Here is a 26,547-nt window from a genome sequence, read left to right as displayed (position 1 = left end):
AATTGAAAAAAAAAGTTATTTCATTCTACCCTCACATTCGGGGAGAATGAAATACGCAAATCTATATGTAATTAAAAAAAACAAAAAGCAACCAATAATAACAATTAAAAAAACAACCAATAATAACAATTAAAAAAACAACCAATAATAACAATTAAAAAAACAACCTAATAAAAAAACTTTGGTATGCATTTTTGACAAAGCCAAACTTTGCATTTAGAATTTTCACACTGGTACCATTCTATATTTTGACTTGTTGAAGCTTCGCCTAAAACTTTACGGCACTATTTACACTTGATTTGGTTTGTAGCTATTAATGTTGTTGGAGTCGCTGTTGTTGCTGGTTTATTTGCTGCTCGTCATTAAAGCTAAGCTTGCGTTGTTTTTTAGCTTGCTGCTTTTTTGCTTTCAGCATCTTGCAATCTCTCGAGCATTACAGGTTTATTGAGACACTCCCCTTCGAACCTTGGTACGTCTACATTTTTTCGTTTTTTTGTGTCAACGAGTTGAATGCGAAACTTTTGTCTAGGCCACTTAAGCACCAATCTTTGTACATACGTTTTTTAGATTTTGTGGAGCAAGACGATTACCAGCAGCATTGATGCAATTTCCAACTGTATAGTGGATTTTTTTCTAGCGGCTCTGAGCACTGAACTATTGCTTATGACTCTAATGCTCAACTTATGACTCCACCAGTTTATGAAAAGCTTAGAACCAATCTCTCCCTGATGTACCATTAGGAAACAAATGAGATTGACCTTGGTGTTGCAAATAGTTGCTAACTAGTGTAATGATGTCATTATAAGTTCTTCCAAAGCCCCAATTGGATGATTTGATGAGTGTATCTACCGAATTAATTCAAATTGATGCGACAATCTCGTGTTTGAACTACTCCCAATTGTTTCACCTATGCTGTGGACACGCCTGTGAAGAGTTGCTACTGGTTTGTTGAATGATTGAGCAGTTTTGTTAAATGAAAATTCACTGCTTTGTACTTTGGCCAGAGCAAGCGTAACTTGCTCTTCTGTGTATGGTTTTTCTTTTTTCTTTGAAAGCAACTTTTTTTGAGGCAAATTTTATATTAGGATAGATTTAATAATAATCGATTTAAAATTTATCCACAAAATTCATAATTGATTGGTCACTTGAGATTTAATTAATAAAAGCCGCATTTAACAAGTGAGCAATTTGCGTGTTTCATTCAACCCCACATGTATCCGTTTTCGTTTTTATCTCATAACTTTTTCCCTGAATAGCAAATATAATTTTGAAAAAAGATTCTTGACCAACGTAAAAAGTTTTACCAGAATACTTATTAAGTTCGATGATATCAAATTTAATTTCCGAGAGTTTTATGTCCATTTTTCAATATAAGAAAAAAAATCATATCGCTTTCGAAGACTAAAAAAAATTTCTAAAAAATTCTAAAAAAAACTTTTTTAAAAAAGTTAAAGTTTAATATCATCTTATTCAGAAAAAAACCCTCTGCAACAAAATCAAAAAATATTTGCAAAAAGTTTATTCAATAATTAGTTAAGAGCAAAAGAATAAGCGTAGTTATAACTATTCCATTCTAACCCTCTATTTCATTCTACCCTGTTTTACTATATACACGTTAAAAAAATAAGTGCTTTAAACTTTCAGTACAAGGTGTATATATATGTTTATTAATACATATATATATGTTTATTAGTATATGTATGTGTATATATATATATATATATATATATATATATATATATATATATATATATATATATATATATATAAATGTGTATAAATATATGTGTATATATATTCGCCGTCATTATAGTTATTTTGTACTAAAGTTATATTAACATTCGATTAGTAATAAGTTTTTCATATTACAACATTTCTTTAAATTTTTCTTAATCATTTGTACAAAGATCAACGCGACTTTTAGTATTTAAGTTTTATTACATAATAAATTTATTATTGCATTAGAAATCGCATTTTCAACAACTCCACCAAAATCGTTTCCGGAAAGTTTTTTGGTGTAATGGGTTTGATCATGAGTCGCCGCTATGCGTCCGTCAGATATTTGGAATGCATCAACAATAGGAATGCCATGCTGTTGCATTATATCGTCGGCTAGTTGGTTAAAAAATTTAACTCTATACGGAGATGTGTTTTCCTTCCATTCGACTACCGATCTGTCAGTTCTCCATGGCAAACTCACGGTGTTCACCCAAACCACTTTTGTACCAGACATTTGAAGGATTTGGGCAGCTTCAGCGTAAGCAGTTAACTTCTCCTGCATGAACTTTAAGTTACCGGTTTCTCTTAGAACCCAGTGTCCAAAATTCAGCAACATTAGTTTACTGTTAATGCTTTCAACTGGAAATGGAGTAGAAAACTTTGAGCGCCGTACTTTTGGATGAATGTACTTTTCAAACGGAAGTGTAATATTGGGAAAAGAGAGGGGTAGTCTAGTTCCTCTTGCATCAAAAATCCATTCGATTCGGGGTATTTTATTAAAAAGCATTTTGATGTGTGTTTTTGCACACGAATGACAACTCCCGTACAAACGAGTAGCCCAATGGTATGCTCTATATCTCATGTGAGAATCACCAGCAAAAACAATGCTGCTCCATTTGTTTCTGGCAAAACACTTTTTTATTTCATCGTTTGTATATTGATGATATTGACATGTATAAGGTACCCAACGAAAACCATGGATTCGGTCAAAGTCAAATTCATTAGCTTGCCACGGACCGCATCGTTCTAACCCAGCAATGGCACCGCCACACTTTATCCACCTACCGCTTACAGACCCACTTACTTTAGCCGAACAATATTTCACTAAATTCTTTGGAGTTTGGCTTCTATAAACACCGAGAGAAAACGGGCTGCCGTACAATTGTTGTAACACGGGGCGAGAATGTCGGGTTACTTCCATTGCTTGACCGTTAACATATGTTAAGATAATCATCACGATGTATCTAGTTGGGAATGTTAACAATACTTTAGCTTCGTACGTTTTATTCCCAATATAATTAGCGGTTGCGGTCACTAGCTCATAAACGCTAAATGCTTGCACTCGAAAAACAGATCCGTTATCTGTAACATTAACCAAACTTTCTTTGGAGCAGAACTTTATTGGATTGTGTTCTATTATAATTTTTGTGTAGTGCCATGCTTTGACAGGCTTTTCAACACGAAAGGTGTAAGCGCACTCTATTCCATAAAAACTGTCTTCTGTTGAGTTGGAAACCTCCGCAGAGGTTTTTGAAATATTCATTCGCCTGTTACTTTTGTACATCATAACAATTATGAGACTAATTAGTAAAATGTTACATAATTCGATTCTCTTTATACTCTTATCACTTTTAGCTTTACGGTTCTCGTGGTTCCAAAACATAATTGCCGCATTATACAAGTGTATTTATTTTTTGAAATACTTCAACTTGACGTATAATGCCGAACTGAAGTAAGATCAAAGGAACAACAAAACAAAAAAACAAAAAAATAGAAAGTCGAGCTGTATCTTCAATCGTATTTTTGTTAGCTAATGAATTTACAACGGCAAAACTAAATTTCAAGAATTTCTGACTTTTCTCTTTTAAATTCTTTTTATAGAAGTAACTCACTAGTGTAAAGTTATAAATACAAATAAAATCGCATCTCTGCGATTCATCGCTTCCTTCAACTGTGGTGTGACCTAACAACATCCTGCGCTATAAGAAAGCTCTAAATGATAAAGTTTTTTATATTTAGCTAAATATTTTTGTATCTTATATCTAGAAAATATTTTTACATCTAGCTTGTTTAAATAAAAAAATTACATTCCCGAAATATTTATTTATAAATACGCAAAGTTTATCATTTGTTATATTAGGACTTTCTTATAGCATAGGGCTTTGTTAATTCACACCACGTTACGTCTACGTGTGATTATTATAGACAACATATAGTAGTCAATAAATATTTTAAGCATTAAAATTGATATTTCCAGATAAGCGGCTGAAAGTGCTTCATTTGTTTTACCTTTAAAAGGCTGAGGTTTAACCTTTGAAGGTTATTAAAGGTTTAACTTTTGAAGGTATTTAAGACTATTGGGAAAAACTACCCCAACTTTTGAGTAGGGGTAGTTTACCCCAATAGTCTTATAAAATAGCATCTTTTAATCTGCTTTTTATGGATTGGGCTGGTTGCTATAGGTTATTGTTTGCAACTATTTGCAGACAATTTTTTGTTTGCAAATATTTTTAGAAAACTATTTTTTTTTTTTTTTTTTTCTTCTATATATAACCCTAATTTTATAATTTGGATGAATTGACAAGAACAAAATTAAATCATCGTCGCAAAATCTAAATTATTACAAAATATTGCAGGAGACCATCAATTGCTCTTTTGATGACTCTTTTAATGGCTCTTTTGATGGCTCTAAAGAAAGTTGCTAAAAAACACCACGTTTGTTTAACCTTTAAAATTGAGGTATCGAACTCAATTCAAAAACTTTATAGAAAATATCTCAATTCAAAAACTTTATAGAAAATATTTACAAATACTTTTTTTATTAAAGATAACTGTTTAATCTGCTGTCCTTGTATTAAACGAGCCGGCTGCTGTAGGTTATTATTCGATGACTTAAATGTCATCTGACAACCTAGTCTAATTTGTCAACGCCACCCTTAAGAACTAATAGTACAGTGTGTCCAGAAAGTTTATACTAGTGCAAATTTTTTACGATATCGGTTAAGTTTTTTAATGATAAAATAGTCACAGCTAAAGATTTTTTTTAAATCTTTTTTTTATTAATAAGAATAAGAGTTCCTCTATCTATTGGCACCTTTTTATTTTCTCTGGCACAGAGTAATTGCATTTCTACCCAGGAGCTTCGTTTTAGATGCTAAAAGTATTTTCGTAATAACGACCATTGTTAAACCTTTAAGAAAAACATTTGATAAAGAATGATGAAGTTAATTTAACCTCTTCAGAAGGCTACACCAACCTTAGGCCACACCACATTAGGATCACATCACATCATGAAATTTAAAAAATATTTCAAAATAATTTAAATGTTTCTTTTTAATCATTAAGATTACTTTTTACCTATAAACTTTTATTTGTAAATTAACAATAATAAAATCAAAGCTCAGACGGGCTTTTTAACATTTAAATCAATAATCATTTGGTAAACCTGGACGAGAGAGAAGCGATAAATAAATTTTTTGAAGGGCTTAAAGCTCAGTTTGTAAAATCATTTTACGTGACTGAGGATAGCATTTTTCCCATCATAAAGTGGTTCTCCTTCCATGTACAGTGTGAGTTTTTCAATATGCGATTGAGGCCAGCATAAACTGGGACTTGTACTAAGTCTTTTTATGTGCATTTTGCGAGCATTCTTTGCTCGAGAGTTGAGATCTAAATTAGCTACTCTTGGTAGTGGAATGTTTTTAGGCTCAGAACTATTTGACTTTTTGATAGTAACTGCTGTTCTACTTTCGGGGTTCTCTGTAATAGAAAACTCCCAAGGAGGAACAAGAGCGCGTTTAAGCACTTTATTGTCAACTAAAAGACCAACCGAGGCTAGCAGCTCACTGCATTTTCTGCTTTCTTCCCAAACATCTCGAAAATATTCACGTTTTCGAATGCACAGTGCTTCTTCCTCTTTACTTTTTATTTTATGCGTTAGTGATCCATGTTTTGTTTGTTTGCATTTCCCGCCTGAAAAAGGACGTTTTTTATTAACATAACCGTTACTCAATTTGTGGAGCTTTTTAGGGGAGATTTTATGTGAAGTTTTCTGTGTGACATTTTCTTCCGAAAGATTTGTTCTGAAAAAGTAAAGAATTTTTTATGATTGCAGTACAAAAATAAAACAAAAAAATCAATTGACAACAAAATGGATGACATATTTCTACCTATTGGATTGTTGAAAGGTGCAAATAAATATAATTATTATTCCAAGTTATTCCAAAACTATAGACGATGTTGACAATCTTGCTCGCATTTTCATGCGTGGAAAACAATTTTCTGTCGCACATGCGGCAGATCACTTAACGAGACAAGATACACATCTCGTCTTCTTAACACATACTGAAAACCGCAAGCAACATTGAATTTCAAAGGGACTTTTTCCCCGTAATCTCTGCAATGCCTTTGGATGATGAGATGTCATTCAAAGCTGTTTTAGGAAAGTCTTTACAGTTTATTGAATCAAGAAAAATTTAGGTTTAATCAACTCCCGTCAATATGAAGTGATGTTAAGCATTTACTATCAACAGTTTGTTTTAGAAACTTAATTCAATGCAAAGATGTTGGGAATCGTAAAAAAAGACTTTTTTGGTCAAAACTATCTTCTGATCAATGATCGATCAATTAGTTCTTTGATTTTTGTGACTTATAAACATTCTGATGATTTAAGAACTTGTCAATTTGGGGCTTAACATTACATTACAAAAGATGCAGAAGGATCATCGACTGTTTATACTGCTGTAAAGCATGAAAAGAGTGTCGATAAACACAAATACTGGTTATAAAAACGAGGTATTCAAGTGACATCCACAAGACAACCTTTTGAAAAATGTCTTACTTTGTTCAGAATGTCGAACAAAAAAAAACTTTTAATAAGTTAAATAAAAATGAATTTTATTTGTACTTTTTCCTACTTAAAGTTTTTTTTCTGAAAATAGAACAAAATTTCGAGAAATTCTTTTCATTTAAACCTTTTTTCATTTTATTGGGATTTTCCTCTGATTTCATTTTATTGGGATGTTCCTCTGATTTTTTCATTTTATTGGGATGTTCCTCTGATTTCATTTTTATTGGGAAGTTCCTCGGATTTCGTTTTATTGAGATGTTCCTCTGGTTTCGGAAGTTTGACAAAAACATTGAAAAATTTGATCCACTTTTACATGGGTAACTTTAGTATAAGTATTAAGTATTTAGGTAAGTTTAGTAGGTAAACTTTAAGCATTCCTGTTCTTTTATTACATTTCAACTCGTTCATGATAAGGATCGATCATGATGAGGATTGTTCATTTTTAAATAAAATACCTCATATCACTACTACTCACATCAAGCTTCGTCGTAGGATGCAGTTTTGGTTTTTAAAAAGCTGATTCTTGTGATTAACTTGAAGCTATAAGAATAGTGAAATTTAAACTTTTATACCATAAGCGTCTATGTCGTTGCTTTAACCTTTTATATAAAAATTAGATTTACACATAAAAGTTAGAATTTAACATTTTTATTCGATCGGAATTTTTACTCGTCGAGGGTAAATTATAAAATCCTAGTTTTATCAGTTCTTATGGAAGACTGCACGTTAAACAATCTTGAAGCAAATATAATTTAATCATTAAAGTTACAAGGAACCAAAAAATTAACGATTTAAATTTTCAAAGATTCATTATCCATACAAGTTACCAAAACATGATCCTTTTTAATCCTGCTGCAAATTGATAATTTACTACATCTATTAGAGCAAAACTATCCTATTACATAAATCTTGTGGTGAATAATGAAAATAAAGTACGAATCAGGGTATAAAAAAATACTTGGTCAATAGGAGTAAATATGGCTTTAGTATATTCCTCTAAGTTATCACAGATATCTCGTCTTTACCATAGTGCAATTAAGACTGAGAATGCAACGCCTTTCTACCTGCATGAGGGGAAATGAATTATTCTTTTCTCTTATTAATCTGAAGGAGGGCATTACCTATATCCCACACATTTACACCTGTAACTCCTGATGAGATATTGCTACCTATAATCAGGGTTGGCAAAAACCCAGGTTTTTAAGCAAAAACCCTACTTAACTAGGTTTTTGCTGGGTTTTTGGGTTATCGGTTTTTAGGGTTTTTGGGTTTTTGCTAAAACCAAATCTCTAGTTTGATACAAATCTGTAGTGACAGCTGGATTAACTTATAGTTATCTAAAAGCTATTTTCATTTTTACAAGTATGTTCACTTATACAATAGCTAAGTTAGTAATGAGATTACATTTTTTTCTAATACATTAAGATAATATTGAATATAGATAACTACTAGAAAAGGAGAGTTCTGGGACAAACCCATTTTTGATCTCCGTTTTGTATTTTTTTGATAATTGAGGGGTGTGAAAATGTTTTGATGATTTTTGGGTGTGAGGGGTGAGAAAATGTTTTGATTATTTTGGATGTGAAAATGTTTTGATGACTTTGGATGTTTGGGGTGTCGGGAAAACGTTTTTTCATGACGTGATAAAGCATCATGAAAAAAAATTTAATTTTTGCAAAGGTGTTTAAATCTTGCTCGAAAAATTTCTTTTTTTATTTGTTCTTGTTTTTGTTCTTGTTTTTCTTCAAGTTTATGTTTGATAATTGATTTGTAAATTCCAATTTCGTGCCATCCAACTCCTTTGCTCCTTAAATATTCAATGGGGTCAAGTGTTTTTATGCTTCTGATTTTTCCGTCCTCATTTCTCAAGATCCTTGTTTTTCCGTTCATTTTATTATGTCAAGAAAAAAAAATTTTTTTTAAAGGATTTTTGAGAATGGGTCCGAGAAGAAATTAAGATAAGATGGGCACATATTTTCTGTCTCTTTTGAAGTATAATCCATCTTTGAGTGAGCTTCCTGTGACCCAGGGTGTTAAAAACAGTCCGTCTCCTTTGTATGTGGCAATTTTCATTCCTTTTCCATTGCTTTTGAGGTAAGCAATACCATTTCCAACAATTTTTTCGATCAAAGTGGGCGCAAGAGCTCCCAATAAAGGTAAAAGAAGAGGAAGAAACACTCCTTCTGATTTTATTCCATTTCCTAAAATTTTGTCGATCATATTGGAACCAAGAGAAGAGGCGACACCGCCCAAAGCGGCCTTGCCAAAAACTGGGACGGCTTTGGCTGCAACCCTTCCCAATAAAGGCAAAAGAACACCAAGAAATCCTCCTTCAACTTTTGCGTTGTGTTCCAATTGAGTTTTGCTTATTTTAATGGTGACACCAACTCCTCGATGGAGAGCGTCCAAAATTTTTTTGATGTTGGCTTTCTGTTAAAAGTAAAATGTCGTTTCCGTGAAGATTATCATTTGAAATGCGGATGCTTGCGGGTTTTCCTTCAATGATTGATTTTTTTATTTTGTCGATCTGTCCCTGAGACACATTTAATTTGACACGAATGTAATTGCTCATTTTTAAAATGCCGGAAAAAATTTATTTCACTTCTCGAATGTGATAACGGATCGTGATGTCCTCACCGCGAAACTCGATTAGATTTCCGTTTTGATCGACGATGCGTGTGATCATCGTGGAGATTTCATGTAATTGGACAGGGAGGTAAATCAAATGAGTGGGTCTTTCGTTGATTTTAAAACCAGGACTCACGTTGGGATAAAAGGAATAAATGCAATTTAATTGTGAGCCGTTGACGTATGATTACCCGATAACGTTGCTGACGATTCTGACCGTGTTGATGCTTGAGATTCTGACAATGTCGTCGGACTCGTATTCGGAATTGGGGTCTAATTGTCTTTTTGTGAAGCCCAAAAGGGAGGCGATGCTGTTTTCGACGTTCAGGTCCATCAAATAATTCAATCCAAGTTTGATGGTTGATTTTAAAGTGTTTGAATTGGCTGTGATTTTGATGTTTTCTGGGGAGTAACTGATTTTATTTGTGGTGACGTAGCTTGCGCTTAGAGACGCATAATTTTTGGTTGTGTTTGAGACGGACTTTTGCAAATAATTGTTGATGTCGATGATGTCGTAGCTTCCTTCTGGAATGGCGACGTTTTCCCAATTGCCTCCGTTGTTCATGCTGTACTGGAAAGAATTGTTTTTGTCGGTGATGTTTGGAAAGCTGTTGTACGTCTCCATACCTAGAAAAGCCATCTCATAAGTTTTTCCTTTTTCAAAAATGATTTTGTCCACAAAGTTTGTTGTTATTACGTTGGAGTTTCCATACTCCTCGATGATTATGCCTGACATTTTTTTAATGGGTGAAAAAATTTTTTTAAATGGCTTCTTTTAGAAAATATCGAAAATCATCAAATCCGCTTCGATATTTTCCATTGTGTTTTGGTGACGACAAATCGATGACGACAAATCCGTGAGGTTCAGACCAGCAATATCTGCAAAATTTTTTGAACTCTTCTTTTTTCATGTCGCTCGAAACGTAATCATCATAAATGTGGTTAATATTTTTATTGTCTTGAGGAAAGAGGCAAATAAATTTGGCGTTTTCTCTTATGGTTCGTCTGGGGAGATTGAAATAATTTTGTGCGAGGTAAAACATGTCGACGTTGGAGTGCCTTCCTTGGATGTAATATTTTTCGCACTTGTTTTGTTTGGTCAATTGCAGATCGTCAAAGATCATCAAATTGTTTTTTGTTGAATCGAGTTCGGAAGGGTCTGGCACATTGTCATCCGTTTCGAAAAATTGGCACTCCATGTCCTCGGTGTCGGAATAATTTTTTGAAAGGTCGTTGATGACGCATTCAGGGTTTAGATTTAATTTTTCCATTTCTTTTTGCACCTTGAACAAGTCGAGGATGATATCTTTTGGCAAATTTTTTTCGAACGAGCTTTTCAGTATTTTGTACTCGGGTTGGAAAAGAGATTTGCCAAAGACTTGAAAATGGTTATAATCCAACCATCCAGGTTTGAACAGTAAATTGAGAAGTAAGGTTGTCTTTCCGCAACCGGACTTTCCAACGATGATTCCTCGAATGCTTTTTGGTAAAAGATCATTGTTGTTCCTTTTGTTTTTTCCAATATTCCATGACAAATCGGTCACTTTCATTTTTTTTGTTTAAAAAAAATATTTTAAATAAAAAATGTGTTGTGTCAAATGCAAAAGGAAAACAGAAACGACCCATTTGAGAAACGATAGGACAAAAAACAACAGAAACATGATCAAAGGGACTTGCGATTCTTGTGGAACGACCAAATGCCAGTTTGTTTCTTCACCAACAAAAGGGGGTGACTTGGTCGAATCGATCAACAATTTTTCAAAAAAAATAAAGCTTCCATGGGCAAAATTTCCAGGAGAAATGCACATTCCAGGAATGAATTTTGCAGGACCTGGCACAAACCTGGACAAAAGGCTCACATCCACTGACATGTAACAGGAGTGGAGCAAACCGGTGGACAGAGTGGACAATGCGGCATATCACCACGATTTGGCATATAAATATTTAAACGACGTTCAAAGCAGAAATTTGGCAGATCAAATGATGCTTGAAGAAATGAACTCCATTCCAAACCCCACTTAAAAAGAAATAAACGAAAAAAAACTTATCGCTCCCATCATCAAAGCCAAAGCCAAATTCGGACTGGGTGTCTCAAAAAAAAAAAAAATTCCCCTGAAATGGACGGATCAGCTTGCAGAAGAGCTTCACAAACCGATAATTCGTCATTTTAAAAAAAGAAAAGTGTTTGTGAACGACATCGATGAAATATGGGCTATCGATTTGGTTGACATGCAATCGTTTTCAAAATTCAACAAGGGAGTAAAATATTTGCTCATGGTGATCGACGTGTTTTCAAAGTATGGGTGGATCGTTCCGTTGAAAAGCAAAACGGGACTTGAAGTGGCTGAAGCGTTAAAAAAAATCTTCGCAGAAAGAAAATGTGTCAAAATGTGGGTGGACAAAGGAAAAGAGTTTTACAACAAGCACGTGAAAGCGCTGGGTGTTCAATTGTATTCCACTGAAAACGAGGAAAAAAGCTGTGTCGTCGAGCGATGGAACAGAACGATGAAAGAGAAAAAGTTTAAATATTTTTCAGCCAACAGCACCAATCGATACATTGATGTTTTGGACGAAATGGTGAAAAATTACAACAGCACAAACCACTCATCCATCAAAATGAATCCAATTGAAGCCAGCGAGGAAAAGAATAAAAATATGGTCTTGATGAACCTGAATGGAAAGATGCCAAAAGAAAGACCAGAGCCAAAATTTTTAATGGGAGACAAAGTGAGGATCACAAAAAAGAAGCCCCATTTTGAAAAAGGGTACACTCCGAGATGGACTGAGGAGGTTTTCACAGTGTCCAAAGTTCAGCGAACGGATCCGCCCAAGTACAAAGTCACAGACGCCAACGGTGAAGACAATCAAGGCACTTTTTATGAGCAGGAGATGCAAAAGACGCATCAAGAAATATTCAGGATTGAAAAAATCGTTCGCAGAACAAAAAGTAAATCACTGGTCAAATGGAAAGGATATCCAGACTCGTTCAACTCATGGGTGGACAATAATGAATTAATCAGTTTGAAAAAAACGAGTTTAAAAAAATTTTCTTTTCATATTAAAAAGATGAATTTCGTGACGATTGATAATTTTGATGAGAGCAAATTATCGGTTGGAGAGATTTATTCCGCAACCAAACCAATTCAGTTCCAAAAGATTCCGCTTTTTTATGAGTACCACTCTGGAAAAGGTCCTTTTGTTTTGAGAACCCCCGTTTTGTTTTCTCTGGGTGTGTTTGAGAACTGCAGTTTTGGAACGAACGAGTTGGAGGGATATTCAATGAAAAAAACGGAATGAGCGAAAAAGAAAAAAAGTTCATCGAGGTGACTGAAAAAATATCAAAATTTCTTCGCGAAAAAGTAAAGGAAATGATTCCCACTTTGAAAAAAGGAGGAAGAACGAAAAAAATAATGACAGAATATTTGTCCATTTTCAAAAACAAATCCGATAATCCACATGCATCTCCCATTTTTTTCGGAAAATTGTTCACAAAGAAAAGTGAAAAAAACATTGAAGTTTCTTCTTTGTTTTTCAAAAAGGAGAACAAAAAGCTGGTGAAAACAGATCCATTGACATATGTTCGACAAAAGTGTTTTGTCGTCGCCTCTTTGAGAATCGAAGGTGTTTTTGTCGGAGCGCAGATCGAGTCCGTTCAGGTTAGGATTCCAGAAGTGCTCATTGCAAAAAATGAGACTTCAGTCCAAAGCATCATGGGTGATGATTTGGATTTGGGGGAAATGGAATCTGACGAAGAAATGTGAAAACACGAAGAAAAAAAAGAAAATAAAATGAGTTAAAACATTTTCTTTTCATATTAAAAATGCATGCCCCTCACAAGTTTTTTAAAAATGTTGCCTCAGCAGAAAGACACATCGATTCGAACACGGAGATCTCGAAAATGTATTTGGGACACATGGATGACAGGATCAAAGAGTTGGAGAGATTCAAAGAGTCGGATAGAACCAAAAATTTGGAAAATTTGGTGGAACGGATCAAAGAGCTGGAATATTTGGTTGAGACAATCAAAAACCTGCAAAAAAAGACATCGCAAAATATTGTTGTGGCAAAAAAAGATTTGGATCATCCAAATTGTTATGACATATAAGGCCATCATGAGATTTTTGCTCAGAAAGACATTAAATTTGCTGCTCTTTCTCTCACGACAATATCGTTGTCTGTTGGATTGAGTTTTGACAAAGGAATTGCTGTCATCACTTTGATGAACAAAATAAGTGACAAATTGAACTTTTTCAAAAGCGATGTTATTTTTTCAGAGTCTGTGGATGACGTCATTTTGGATGTGAGCAACAACAGCACCAATGACGTCATCGTCAAAAAAGGCGAAAAGCTTTGCAAAATAATTCACATCGATTCGAATTAAAAAAATCTGTTTTTGTTAAAAAGATGGAGATATTAAAAAACACTGGAAAAATTTATCCAGTTCTTCCAACGGCACCATCCGATGACGCTTATCGTCTTCAAAAGATCAGTGAGATCCAAAAAGAAATGGAGGATGAAAAAGTAAAAAGAATGGCTTTGAGCAAAAAGTACCATCGAGTGGCCAAAATTATTCGTTTCGCAGACGACGGGTTGCAAACGTTGTGGATTGGTTTGGGGATTACAGGCATTGCACTTTTGTCAACCGTTGTTGCCACTCCAGTTTCGATTGCATGCGAGGGGGTTGCAATTGGATTGGGGGCTTTGTCCATTTTCGGAAACCATCAAAACAAAAAAATGTTGTTGAAGGCTGAAAAGCACGAAAAAATAAAGGTTCTTTCCGAGTCAAAATTGAACACGATTAGCAATCACATTTCAAAATCGCTCATGGACGGTTTTGTGAGCGATTCCGAATACGAACTCATCCTCGGCGAGCTTCAAAAATTTAAAACCATGACCGAAGAAATCAGAACAAAAACAAAAAGCAGAATTGTCGAATTGACCAAAGAGTTGTTGATCCAAAAAGGAAGAGAAGAAGCCATTCAAGCATTTAACAACCTGTACAAAAAGGGAAAATGAACGCAAACGAGTTTTCGTTTGTGTTTAAGTTTTTTTTCTCCGTATTTTAAAAAATGGAATTCCTTAAAATAACTGACCCGAAAAAGAGAGATGAGATTGTGAAAAATTATATGGCCAACAGGGAGAAGCTTTACAATGAGAGCCTCAACCGGAACGTTTCAGATGCAAATTATCAGACTGATCTGTCCAAGTTTTTTCAACCGTTGATCGAGAGCAACGAAAAAGTGAAAAACGAGATGAAAAGCATCGCATACAAAGAGGTTGACAGAAGTCCACTGGCTTTGACTTATCCAGAAAGCGAGAGGTCTTTTGAAAGTTCAAAAAGTGCTGAAAAAACGTTTGGACAAATGAATGTTGGAAATACTGCTTTGGAATATTTGTCAAAATATGCTGCCAAAAAATTTTCTGCAGACAGAGTTTTTGGAATCCACGCAAAAGAACGAGGAAAAATGTTTATTGGGAACAAAGAAATCACCATCGATGAAAACGACGTCGTTATTGATGGTGAAAAGTTTGAGGGGACTTTAGGTTTTTGGGAGCTGATCACAAGATCAAGACCTGATATGACAAAGGTGACAGACGAGGACTTGAAAAATTATGAAAAAATACTGGTTGAAACGCATGCAATGGAGAGAGAAGGGAGACCGACCGTACCAAAAGCTTCGAGAAGCGAAAAGTGGGAAACGATTGTTTCAAAAATTTGGGAAAAAAATTACACAAAAACGAGGGGAAAAAAAGGTCACGGAGTGATCATTCTTCCGAGCGATCCGAATGCTCTTGTGCAGCGACTCAGTTTGAGCATCGCCGCAGGTCATGCTGGAAATATCGCATCGAGAAACGAAGCTGTTGCCATTTGTGACGAGCTTTTGAGGTAGGGGGAAATCAACAAAGAGGAATACCGATCGATTCAAAAATACATCGAGTCGTGAAACACGAATTAAAAAAAAAAATTTCTCATTTTTAATATGCTCATTGTGAACAACAGAAGATATTTAAAAAAGAACGTCATCGGAGGAGGAGGGATCGTTGACACGTTTAAAAATTTTTTGAGGAGAATGATCGCTTCAAACGCATCAAAGTCATCTCTTCATTTGTTGAGGAAAGCAGCAGCAAGCAAAATTGGAAGAGAAGCGATCACCGCCGCCAGATCTGCAGGAAAAGAATTGGCCTCTTCAGCCATATCCACCGCCAGAGACGTTGCCATCGACAAAGGAAAAAAAGCGATTGAAAAAGTTTATGCCATAACAGGAACGCCATTCAAGTAAAAAAGAAAATGACAAAAAAGAACTCTTCCAGAATCCAAGATCTGGTCAAAATGGGGAGCGGGCTTTTGATTGCGTGATTTTTTGACGAATCAAAAATGGCATAAATTTTTTTTTTCTCATTTTAAAAAAATGATAAACACCAACAGATTAAGAGTTGATGAAATGCCTGAGTATGACACCGGCATTGAAAAAGTTGATTTTTTCGAGTACCTTCCAACAAACCTCGATTTAAATTCTTCTGGATCGATCATTTTTGAGATTGATTGTCAGTCTGTGCAGACACTTCCGTCTGAGGCTTATATCCTCGTCGAAGGAGTTCTGAAAAAACAAGACGGGACAGCTTACGCAGCAGCAGACAACATTGCCTTGGTGAACAACGCCATCATGTATTTGTTCAGTGACGTCACTTACGACTTATCAGGACAGCAAGTGGAAAGAGTCATGTATCCAGGTCAGGGAACAACCATGCTTGGATTGTTGAAATATCCTTTCGGTTTTCAGCTTGCCGATGGTTTGAAGCAAATGTGGTACAAAGATACTTCAAACGCAACTGGAACCACAGGATTCAACGTCAGGCGAGACCACTTGTTTGCAGACACCACATCCATTGGCGCATTTTCGTTCAGGATCCCTTTAAAGCACATTTTTGGTTTTTGCGAAACTTACGACAAAGTCGTTTACGGATTCAGACACACGATCACCTTTACAAAAAAAGAATACGATGACGCCATTTACAGAGCCGGAACTGTTACTGCAGGAATAATCAACATCAAAAAATTCCGACTTTTCATGCCAAGGATTGAGCTTGATGTTTTGAAAAAATCCGAATTTTTGAACCTGATGTCAAAGAAAATCACCGTTCCAGTTGCTTACAAAGCAAACAAAGTCGAAAGGCAAGTCATTCCAGCGGGTCTCACAGAATTCTCTTGGACCCTTGGAAGGATCACAGACAAAAGCGTTCCGAGATTTATCGTGTTTGGTCTTCAGACAAACAGAGGTTCCAGTCAAACCGCAAATCCAGCCGTGTTCGATCATTGTGACGTCAACAATTTTTTCGTGACCGTCAATGGGATAAAATATCCAAATTACAATTATGACTTGAATTTTGGAGAAAAGAAAATGGTCATGGCTCATTCCGATGCGTTCACTTTTGATGAAAAATATTATGGCACAAACGAGCTTGTTTGTCAATCAGGTTTGTCTCTGCTTGAATACAAAAATTTGTTTCCGTTGTTTTTTGTCGACATCAGCAAGCAAAAGGAGAGAGTTGTTTCAGAAACGGCTGAATTGGTTGTCAACCTAAAATTCAGAACGGCTGTGCCAGACAACACCGTTATTTTCGCAGTGATCATTTCCGACAAATTGATCCAATTTGTTTCAGACGGAAACAACATGAACGCTGTTTATTAAGCGTCATGAGATTCTTGACAAAAAATTGATTTAAAAAAAAAATTTCTTTTCAAAATAAAACATGAGACTGACAAAAAATTACTTGAAAAATTTGCTGAGAGAAAATGGTGTCACAAAAACCTCAAACAATTTGTTGACTTTGATGATGATTGCGGTTGAGAACAATCTCGTAAGCAAAGATTCGCTTTTGGAAGGTGCAAAAGAATGCAGACAGGTGGGTCGACCGAAAAAAGAAATAAAAACGGAAAATGCGAAAGAGGAAAATTCAAAAAAACCGATCGACCCAAAATACGAGAGGCTTGGTTCGATTCGAAAAAAACCTGTGTCTGTGAAAACAACCAACGTCAAAACAGGGGAGGTGGTTGAATACGGATCCCTTTACAAAGCGATGAAAAAGACGGGGCATGGTTGGAGATATATGGAGCGTCGAAATGGAAAAGTGGAGGATGGTATCAAGATTGAGATTTTCAATTCTGAAAAACTCGAAAACAGAAAAAAAACTCCAAGTCCAAAAAAATGAAAAAAAAATCAAAGTCCGAAAAAAAATTTTTTCAATTCTCGGAAAAAAAAAGAATTGAAAAAATTCTCGGAAAAAAAGAAAAAATTTTTTTTTCTTGGCATAATAAAAATGGAAAGCAAAATGCGAAAAATCGAAAATCCCGAAAAAATTGGAAAAACCAAAAAAATTGAATTTGAGTTAAATAATTTTCTTGGCAATAAAAAAATGTAAAGCAAAATCGCCAAAGAAAAAAAAGTTTCGATGGCAACATTGAAAAATCAAGCTCGAGACAGAGCGATAAAAGGATTTTCAAAAATGACGAGGGAACAACTCGTTGAAGCCATAAAAACAACAAGACCTGTCATTGGTCATCCTCGTAGACGAACGGCAGATGTGAGGACTGCTCCTCGTTCGATTGCTCAAAGCTCTGTTCCTGCTACGTGTCCTGCGATTGCTCCACGTCCTGCGATTGCTCCGCATCAAACTGTTCAAAAGCCTGTCATCGCTCCGAAACCATCAACAATTCCAATGTTGAAACCAGCTCTTCCTCCAAAGCCGTCATCACAATATATGCTTGACGCTCCTGTTCCAGATTCGTCTCCTGTGATGGTTCCTGGAGTTTTTTCAAGGTTTGCGACGTCTGTGACAAATGCTGCTGTCAGCAGTTTCAACAGCTTGCTTGAGTTTGTTGATCCATACGTTCCAGAGATGGTGAAAAAAAGATTGAAAAATACAAAAAGAGAGTTGAAAAAAAGAATCACGTCTCTCAAATCGCTCGTGTTCGCAAACCCACCAATTGATTTTCATTTGACCGATCACGCGCTGAGACATGTTGCCAAACAATTTTCACATCAAGTCAAAGGAAACCAAAAGGACGCTTCAGACTTTTTGAATTTAGCAAAAGACGGCGTGATCAAAATTCTTCAAGAGAATAAAAACAAAAAAGCGAGCCTCGTTTTGACAATCGATATGGAGAGCGTCAGCCTTACAACTGGAGAGGAGGTGCATCGAATCGTTCCTTTTTTGTCAAAAGCTGGGATTATTTTGGAGTCGACGGACTTGGGAGAATTTTATGAAAAAGCAAAAGATGAGATCCTGGAAAACATGGAAAAATACAACAAAATGGGCTCGAATTGCACAGTGTCAGCCATCTTGAAAATGGACATCAATTTAATTGACTACAAACCCATAGGTGGTCGGTCGTATATCCCTCTCGACGATTTTCTGTCGAGCAAAAAAGCAATCATCAACATGGTGAACGAAGACAATGAATGCTTCAAGTGGAGCGTCACCAGGGCATTGAACATGAAAGAAAAACTTGGAGAAAGAATTGACAAAGACTTGATTGAACAATCAAAAAATTTTAACTGGGAAGGGATTGAATTTCCTGTCAAACTCGATCAAATCAAAAAATTTGAAAAAAACAATCCAGACATCAGCGTCAACGTTTTCGGTTACGAAAAAAAATCCATTCACCCTTTGCAAATATCGAAATGCTTGAACAGAAAGCATGAAATTGATTTGCTTCTTGTTTCAGACGGAAAATCAAATCATTATTTTCTGATCAAAAATCTGAGTCGACTCATTTCATCACAAGCATCCAACAGAAACGGGAGAAAATATTTTTGCAGAAATTGCTTGCAGGGGATGAAAAGCGAGGAGGATCTTTCAAAACATTCGACCTATTGCAGAGAGCACAGCGCGACACGAATGGATCTTCCTCCAGAAAATTTGTTCATGAAATTTGGACACATGGAAAGGTCGATGAGGGTTCCATTCATCGTTTAAGCGGATTTTGAAAGCTTTGTCAAACCGAAATACTCGTGCGAACAAAACCCAGACCAGTCTTACACCAAAAAGTTTCAAAGTCACATTCCGAGCTCCTTTGCCTTTCACATCAAATGTTTTGACGAAATCGTTTATGATGGTGAACCATCCATTTCCGAATCGTAAAACGAAAACCAAGACGTGGCTCAATTTTTTGTCGAAAGTTTGGAAAAAGAAATAAAAGAAATTTTCGGGAAAAACTTGAAAAAAAATATGGTCTTCACAAAGGAGGATGAAAATAATTTCAAATCAGCGACGGTTTGTCACATTTGCGAAGAAAAAATTCTCGATGCAGAAAAGGTGCGCGATCACTGCCATTTTACTGGAAAATATCGGGGAGCGGCACACAACGAATGCAATTTAAAATACAAAGTCCCAAAATTCATTCCTGTCGTTTTTCACAATCTGTCAGGTTACGACAGCCATTTGTTTATCAAAAAATTGGGTGGAGAAATAACCTGCATCCCATGCAACGAGGAAAAATACATCAGCTTCTCGAAAAAAATCAAAGTGGGAGAGTACACTGGGAAAAACGGAAAACCCAAAGAAAAAAAAATTGAATTGAGGTTCATCGACAGTTTTAAATTCATGGCCTCCAGTTTGGAAACTTTGTCGAAAAATTTAAAGCCGGAAGAGTTCAAAAACCTCTCAAAATATTTTGAAGGAGAAAAATTCGATTTGCTTCGAAAAAAAGGCGTTTACCCTTACGGTTGGGTGGATGGATTCGATAAATTTCAAGAAACGCAATTGCCTCCAAAAGAAGCGTTTTTCTCAGAACTCAACCACAATGAAATAAGCGACGAAGATTACGCGCATGCGCAAACGGTTTGGAACGTGTTTCAATGCGAAACGTTCAGAGATTATCACGATTTGTACAACGTGTCGGATGTTTTGATTCTGGCCGACGTCTTTGAAAATTTCAGGGACGTTTGCATGAAACATTACAAGCCCGACCCAGCCTGGTATTACACGTCTCCCGGGTTGGCTTGGGACGCTTGTTTGAAACTGACAAAAATAAAATTGGAGTTGTTGAGCGACCCAGACATGCTTCGAATGATCCAAAAAGGAACACGTGGAGGGATCAGCATGATCTCAAACCGGCATGGAAAATCGAACAACAAATACATGGGTGACTCGTACGATCCAAGCCAACCATCAAAATTCATTCAATACTTGGACGCCAACAACCTGTACGGATGGGCCATGTGCAAACCTCTTCCCACTCACGGTTTCAAATGGATGTCAGAAGACGAACTGTCCAATTGGAGACATTATCCGTGCATTTTGGAGGTTGATTTGGATTATCCGGAAAGCCTTCACGATGAACACAACGATTATCCGTTGGCCCCTGAGAGAATGAAAATCGGAAAAGTGGATAAGCTCGTTCCAAATTTAAACGATAAAAAAAATTATGTCCTTCACTGTGAAAACCTGACATTGTATGAACGATTGGGAATGAAAATTTCAAATGTGCACAGAGGCATGAAATTTGAGCAACGGGATTGGTTGAAACCTTACATTGACCTCAACACAGAATTGAGAACAAAAGCAACCAGTGAATTTGAGAAGGAATTTTTCAAGCTGATGAAAAGTTCGGTGTTTGGAAAAACCATGGAGAACATTGAAAAGCGAGTGGACGTGAGACTAGTAACAGAAAAGGAAAAGGCAATCAAGTTGTCGGCTAAACCAAATTACGACCGGCATACGATTTTCGACGAAAACTTGATTGCCGTTCACATGAAAAGGACAAAAATTTTTTACAACAAACCAATTTATTTGGGGATGTCCATTTTGGATTTGAGCAAAACCTTAATGTTCGAGTTCCATTATGATTTCATCAAAAAAAAATATCCTGGTGACGCAAAGCTGTTGATGACAGACACGGACTCACTAGTTTATGAAATAAAAACGGACGATTTTTACAAGGACATTGCCGACGATGTGGAAAAAAAATTCTACACGAGCGATTTCGTCAAAAGCCATCCAGCCATTAAAAGCGTCGGGTTCAAAGTGGGTTTAAACAAAAAGGTCATCGGGATGTTCAAAGAAGAAACCGGAGGAAAACAGATTGAAGAGTTTGTCGGTCTCAGGTAAAAATTGTACTCTTACAAAATACATCAAGAAGAGCACAAAAAATGCTAAGGAGTCAAAAAATATGTCGTCCAAAAATACATCACACATGACAATTACAAAAAATGTCTCGAAACCAAAAAAGAAAAGATTAACAAAATGAATGTCATCCAATCCCATTTGCATGACGTTTACACGGAGGAGATCAACAAAACCTCTCTCAACTCCGACGATGACAAAAGAATCATTTTGGATGATGGGATACACACGTTGGCTTATGGTTACCCTGGATTGGAAGATTTTTATTTGTCTTCTTAGTACGGATCAAACGTATCCTCATTCAACAACACATCGACTGGACTGCTGTTACAATCTAACTCCACTATCGGATCCACCACCACCATCTCCTTTTACAGAAATTTTGCAAATGCAGACTCCATGCCCAGAGTCGCAGCCGGAAAAAGGCTCGTCGTCACTCTCAACTCCGGCGACGCTCAAGTCGGTCAATCCGGAAGCTTTAACCTTCTTCTCGGACAAGCATATTATTACGCATAACTTCACACAACATTTAAACACCTTTACAGTCATGAAAAAACGTTTTCCCGACACCCCAAACATCCAAAATCATCAAAACATTTTCACATCCAAAATAATCAAAACATTTTCTCACCCCTCACACCCAAAAATTATCAAAACATTTTCACACCCCTCAATTATCAAAAAAATACAAAACGGAGATCAAAAATGGGTTTGTCCCAGAACTCTCCTTTTCTAGTTGTTAGATATTATTTTAGAATTTTAATTAAGTATAAAGTATAAGTAGGTTACATATCCTTCAACATGCCAAAGTATCATTCAGGAGGAAGAAATAAGGCTAATGAGTGGAATGAAGTGACCATATTAGGTGATCAACCAATTAGAGTAATGTGAATTATTGCAAAAAGAGCATAACTAAAAAAAATAGAGAGAGTTAAGAGCCATTTAGAAAAATGCAGAAGAATAAAAAAAGTATTTAGGAGTGTATCAGTTTTAGAGTCAAGGCCATCTACATCTGCAGCATCAAATATGTCTAACCTGTCAGAAGATGAAGAACAAGTTTGTTTTAGTGTTATTAGTGATGATTCTTGTTCTTGAATTTTTCATTCAAATCCATTGAAGGTGCAACAACAAATATCCATTTCTAAATTTGCTGCCACAACAACAAGTAATCAGAATGGATTTGCAAGTCGCAAAGTTTTTCTTTTCAGCAAGTATACCATTCAACGTAGTAGAAAATCTTGAATTTACCAAACTAATTAAAAAACTAAGACCTGGAAACGAGCCACCAAATAGAAAGCAGATATCTTCAGAACTCTTAGTAAAGGTAAATAAAGTAGTAATCAGTTCAATGAAAAGTGATCTAGCTGGTGATTGTGCTATTACCCTAATTCAAGATGGTTGGAGTACAGTCAGTAATGATTCTACAATTGCTCATAGTATCCATAATGGAAGTAAACCCTATCTCATTTCTGCAGTTGATGCTGGAAGCCATTCAAAAACACCAGATTATTGCACTCTGACTGCTAAGGATGCAATCAAAGCTGCAAAAGAAACCTTCAATAAAGATGTGTGAGCTAACTTTTGTATTTAAAGTGTGTGTGTGTGTGTGTGTATATATATATATATATATATATATATGATACAACATTGTCTGAAGCAGTTGAGATTTGGCAAAGCCTTATACATGATAAAAAATTGGCTCTGTACAAACATGATTTTTTAAAGAGGTTTAAGAAAGCAATCATTCCATGTCATTTTCTGGCTAATTTAACAGATCCAAAATATGAAGGTAACATACTATAAAATTGTAAAAAAATTAAAAAATTGAATGTGATCAAATTTAAACAAATAATAGAGTTCCCAGAAGATAAAATTTCCATTTAAGTTTACTTATCTTGTACCTTTACTTATATAATGATATATTATCCTTACATGATAGTATATTCAAAATTTACTTAGGAAGAACATTGAATAGAAGTCAAGAAGAAAAAGCTGAGGAATACCAACCCTGCCTGTAATGCATCAATTCACAGTGACTCAAACCAACAAAAAAATGGCGATAAACTCCTCACAACTTTTTTGTAAATATAGCGCCCTTTTTTAATAATAATAAATTACAACGGTTGTTTATTTAAAAATTGAATACAATTTTTTCATAAAACTTATATTTTATTTTTTATGGTTAAAATAAGTTAAAAATTTTAACATTATTTTTAAAGAAATCTGAAAAATGAGAGATTTTTATTTAGTGAAAATGGAGGCTTTTGAATCTAAATAAAAATCTATATTTACTTTTAAGATAATTGTTTAACTTTAAATATTTCAAATATATTGAAAAACAAATTGCAATCTGATTTTTTTGTTCAAATTAGAAGAATTAAGAAGCTGATATTTAAAACAAAACGGTGGAACATTTTTTTAGCTGCTATTTAAAACAAAAAAGTGTGCATAGAATATATGCATAGTTTTTTGTTTTAAGTATCAGCTAAAAAAATGTTCCACCGAGCTCCAAGAAGATATTTACTTTTTTCAGTTAACTAACACTTTTACTTTTAGAATATAAAGAGATTGCTGTGGTCACCAGCGATATAGAGAGTTGTTAAAGAAACACAAATGTCAGTGAACCCTAAATAACCTTGTTTTCTGCCGTTTATTATTAGCGGTTTATTGCATCAAAACAAATGAAAATGGTGGAAAACAAGGCTTTTATGGACTCATTGACATTTCCATTTCTTGCAGTTTAGTTTTTTACTTGTATAACTTAATTTAGTATATCAAATATAGTTTCAAGAAACATAGTTTTGTCATCAAATGCTACTTAAAAGTTTGTTAAAGTGTTTTTTGTTAATTTTGAATAACGATTTACTATTCGATAAATACTACATATTTACTTAACAACTTCAGTAATTCCTGTAATATACAAGTAACATTATTTACTTAAACATTATAGGAAACTTAATTTGATATTTGTCAAAGAAATAATAACATAAAATTCTAAACAGTGTAAAGTGAAAAATTGTATAAAGTACTCAAAAATGTTTCTAATATATATTAATGATTTTAAAAACAACAACAACAAAAAGTTTAGATCTTATCCCGAATATACGTGAATTAGGATTATGAAAGTATTAACTTAAAAAAATCATATAAAACTGAAGAAATTAGCAAAGAGAACATAAATAATGACCACTTTAGATACATTTACAGGGTGCGGCAGCGATTCGCGAACTAATTTTTGGCTAGGTTTTGTGATGTAAATAAAATACTTCCGCAATTTGTTTTTGTTGAATAATGTTCAATAACCGTCTTAGATTTTAATAAAATTGTGAATAGAAAACATTTTAGTTAAAAGTTTTACAATGGAAGCCAAAAGAACCGAAGTTTTAAGTTTGATTCACGCGGGTTTGACTGCACGTGAAGTGATTCGTGTTTCTGGAGTATCTAAAACTACATTTTACAAAGTGAAAAAACTTGGCAGTGCTGAAAGAGACAAAATGCCATCTCCAGTGAATAAAAAAGTTGATAAAAAGTTCACAGAAAAGCTTATTAAGCATGTTGAAAAGAATCCTACTGTATCCATCAGAAAGACAGCAAAATTGTTCAATATTGATGAAAGGACAGTCAGAAGAACTCTAAAAACACAAAACAGCTTCATGTCAACTTTTTACAGAAAGACTAAAAACTTTACGGTTCGAACGATCAAAGAAGCTTCTGAATCAGCTAAAAAAGCCATGCTTCGTCAACAATTAAAGTTTTCTCAGATGAAAAACTTTTTAGTGTTGACTGTGTGATAAATAGGCGTAATGACAGATTCATTGTACAGAAGGGTGACAAAGCACCACCTGTGTGTCACACCAAGCACCCTCAGTCCATCATGATGCTAGGAATCATCGCTTCTAATGGAGAGAAATGTCCACCAATCTACATCAAAGAGAAAGAAAAAGTTACCTCTGATGTGTATATTCGCTTTTTAAAACGCTATGTGGTGCCATGGCTGAAGAAGATATTCCCAGAAAACAATTACATCTTTCAACAGGACAATGCACCTTGTCATGGGTCCAGAAAAACTCAAAAATATCTTCAGGACAATATGGCTAATTTCTGGCCCAAACACTTTTGGCCACCATCCAGCCCTGATCTGAATCCCCTTGACTATAATGTGTGGAGCGAAGTTGAGAGTAAGTCTTGCAAAAAGACCCACTCAAGTCTAAAGCCACTAAAGTCATCAATTAACCGTGCTTGGAACTCAATGTCAAGGGACTATACAATAAGCACCTGCCAGTCCTTCCTTCCTAGGCTTGAGGCAGTGATCAAAAAAAAAAGGAGACTTAATTGAATGTTAAGGTGGGAAAAGTATTTATCTTAAACTTTTCTCCTATTAATATACCATGAAAATAGTTTTTTAGTACTTTAAAAATTCGTTTGAAAAATGTTCTAAAAAGTTCGCAAATCGCTGCCGCACCCTTTATTTCAAAAGTGAAGAAAAAACTGAAACAATGTGGCAGAAATTATGATTTTTTTATAGAAAAAGAAAAAGAATATCAATGGCTTTAAGAAAATCTTATGGCCAATAAAAGCAACCATTTTGGTTCTGGAATACCCCATAAACAATGGATGGTCCCTAGAGACCGAAGCAAAAGAGAAAAAAGAAGAACTAGGTGTTGAACATAATTGCTCCATTTTTAGTCTCTACAAGAAAAACGTTTTTTAAAAAAAGTCAAATGTTTTACAGAAAATTCAAAAACGTCAAAGACATTTTGGATAAAGCCTCTTCTTTAAATATGAGTATAAAGCAAGCTCTTGATTTAAAAGTAAATACTGATCTTAGCGATAAACAATATTAAATGATCATAAACTTAGCCCTTGGAGACATATTCCTCCCCTTCTTGCACGATGTTTCAGCGAAAAAAGCTAGGTACTATCCTAAAAAATTCTTTTTTCTCTGATTTTAGTTGTTGCCATTAATATTGCTAAAGCTGTGTTTATGTAGATGGTATAACAATACCAATAGTAGCAGCTGATATAAATGATGGTAATTTTTCAAGGAGCATATAAATATCAAGTAGAGTAATGTACCAAAATGGTGTGTATTGGCTTGAAAATTCTAAAACTTTGATCAAAATTATATTTTACACAACAGCCAACCTTACGGACGCGTGAACGCGTATGCACGCAATGCAAATGTCAAAGGTGCGCGTAAAAAATAATTTTGTTAAATTGTTTGA

General features: G+C 35.0%; 3 protein-coding genes and 1 pseudogene across 3 annotated transcripts; 3 read left to right on the top strand and 1 right to left on the bottom strand.

Annotated features, from left to right (window-relative positions):
* Nucleotides 1-1,856: 1,856 nt before the first annotated feature.
* Nucleotides 1,857-3,409, bottom strand: LOC145190089 (uncharacterized). Its single transcript, XM_080066858.2, has one exon. The coding sequence runs from the start codon at nucleotides 3,380-3,382 to the stop codon at nucleotides 1,928-1,930; it is 1,455 nt and encodes a 484-aa protein (XP_079922984.2). The 5' UTR covers nucleotides 3,383-3,409; the 3' UTR covers nucleotides 1,857-1,927.
* A 10,856-nt stretch (nucleotides 3,410-14,265) lies between these two features.
* Nucleotides 14,266-15,087, top strand: LOC149887233 (uncharacterized). Its single transcript, XM_090091488.1, has one exon. It carries the CDS (start codon nucleotides 14,266-14,268, stop codon nucleotides 15,085-15,087), a length of 822 nt encoding a protein of 273 aa, XP_089947614.1.
* Nucleotides 15,088-19,801: 4,714 nt separating this feature from the next.
* On the top strand, nucleotides 19,802-21,307 carry LOC149887232 (uncharacterized). Its single transcript, XM_090091487.1, has one exon. The coding sequence runs from the start codon at nucleotides 19,802-19,804 to the stop codon at nucleotides 21,305-21,307; it is 1,506 nt and encodes a 501-aa protein (XP_089947613.1).
* Nucleotides 21,308-22,123: 816 nt separating this feature from the next.
* Nucleotides 22,124-22,895, top strand: LOC149887231 (uncharacterized; annotated as a pseudogene).
* Nucleotides 22,896-26,547: the final 3,652 nt, after the last annotated feature.

Source organism: Hydra viridissima, unplaced genomic scaffold (assembly GCF_058129835.1).
Source record: "Hydra viridissima isolate aposymbiotic clone 2 unplaced genomic scaffold, HvirCarnegie_v1 scaffold_6, whole genome shotgun sequence".
Taxonomy (NCBI): domain Eukaryota; kingdom Metazoa; phylum Cnidaria; class Hydrozoa; order Anthoathecata; family Hydridae; genus Hydra; species Hydra viridissima.
The sequence above is the reverse complement of the archived record's forward strand: the minus strand, read 5'-3'. Positions and strand labels throughout refer to the sequence as shown.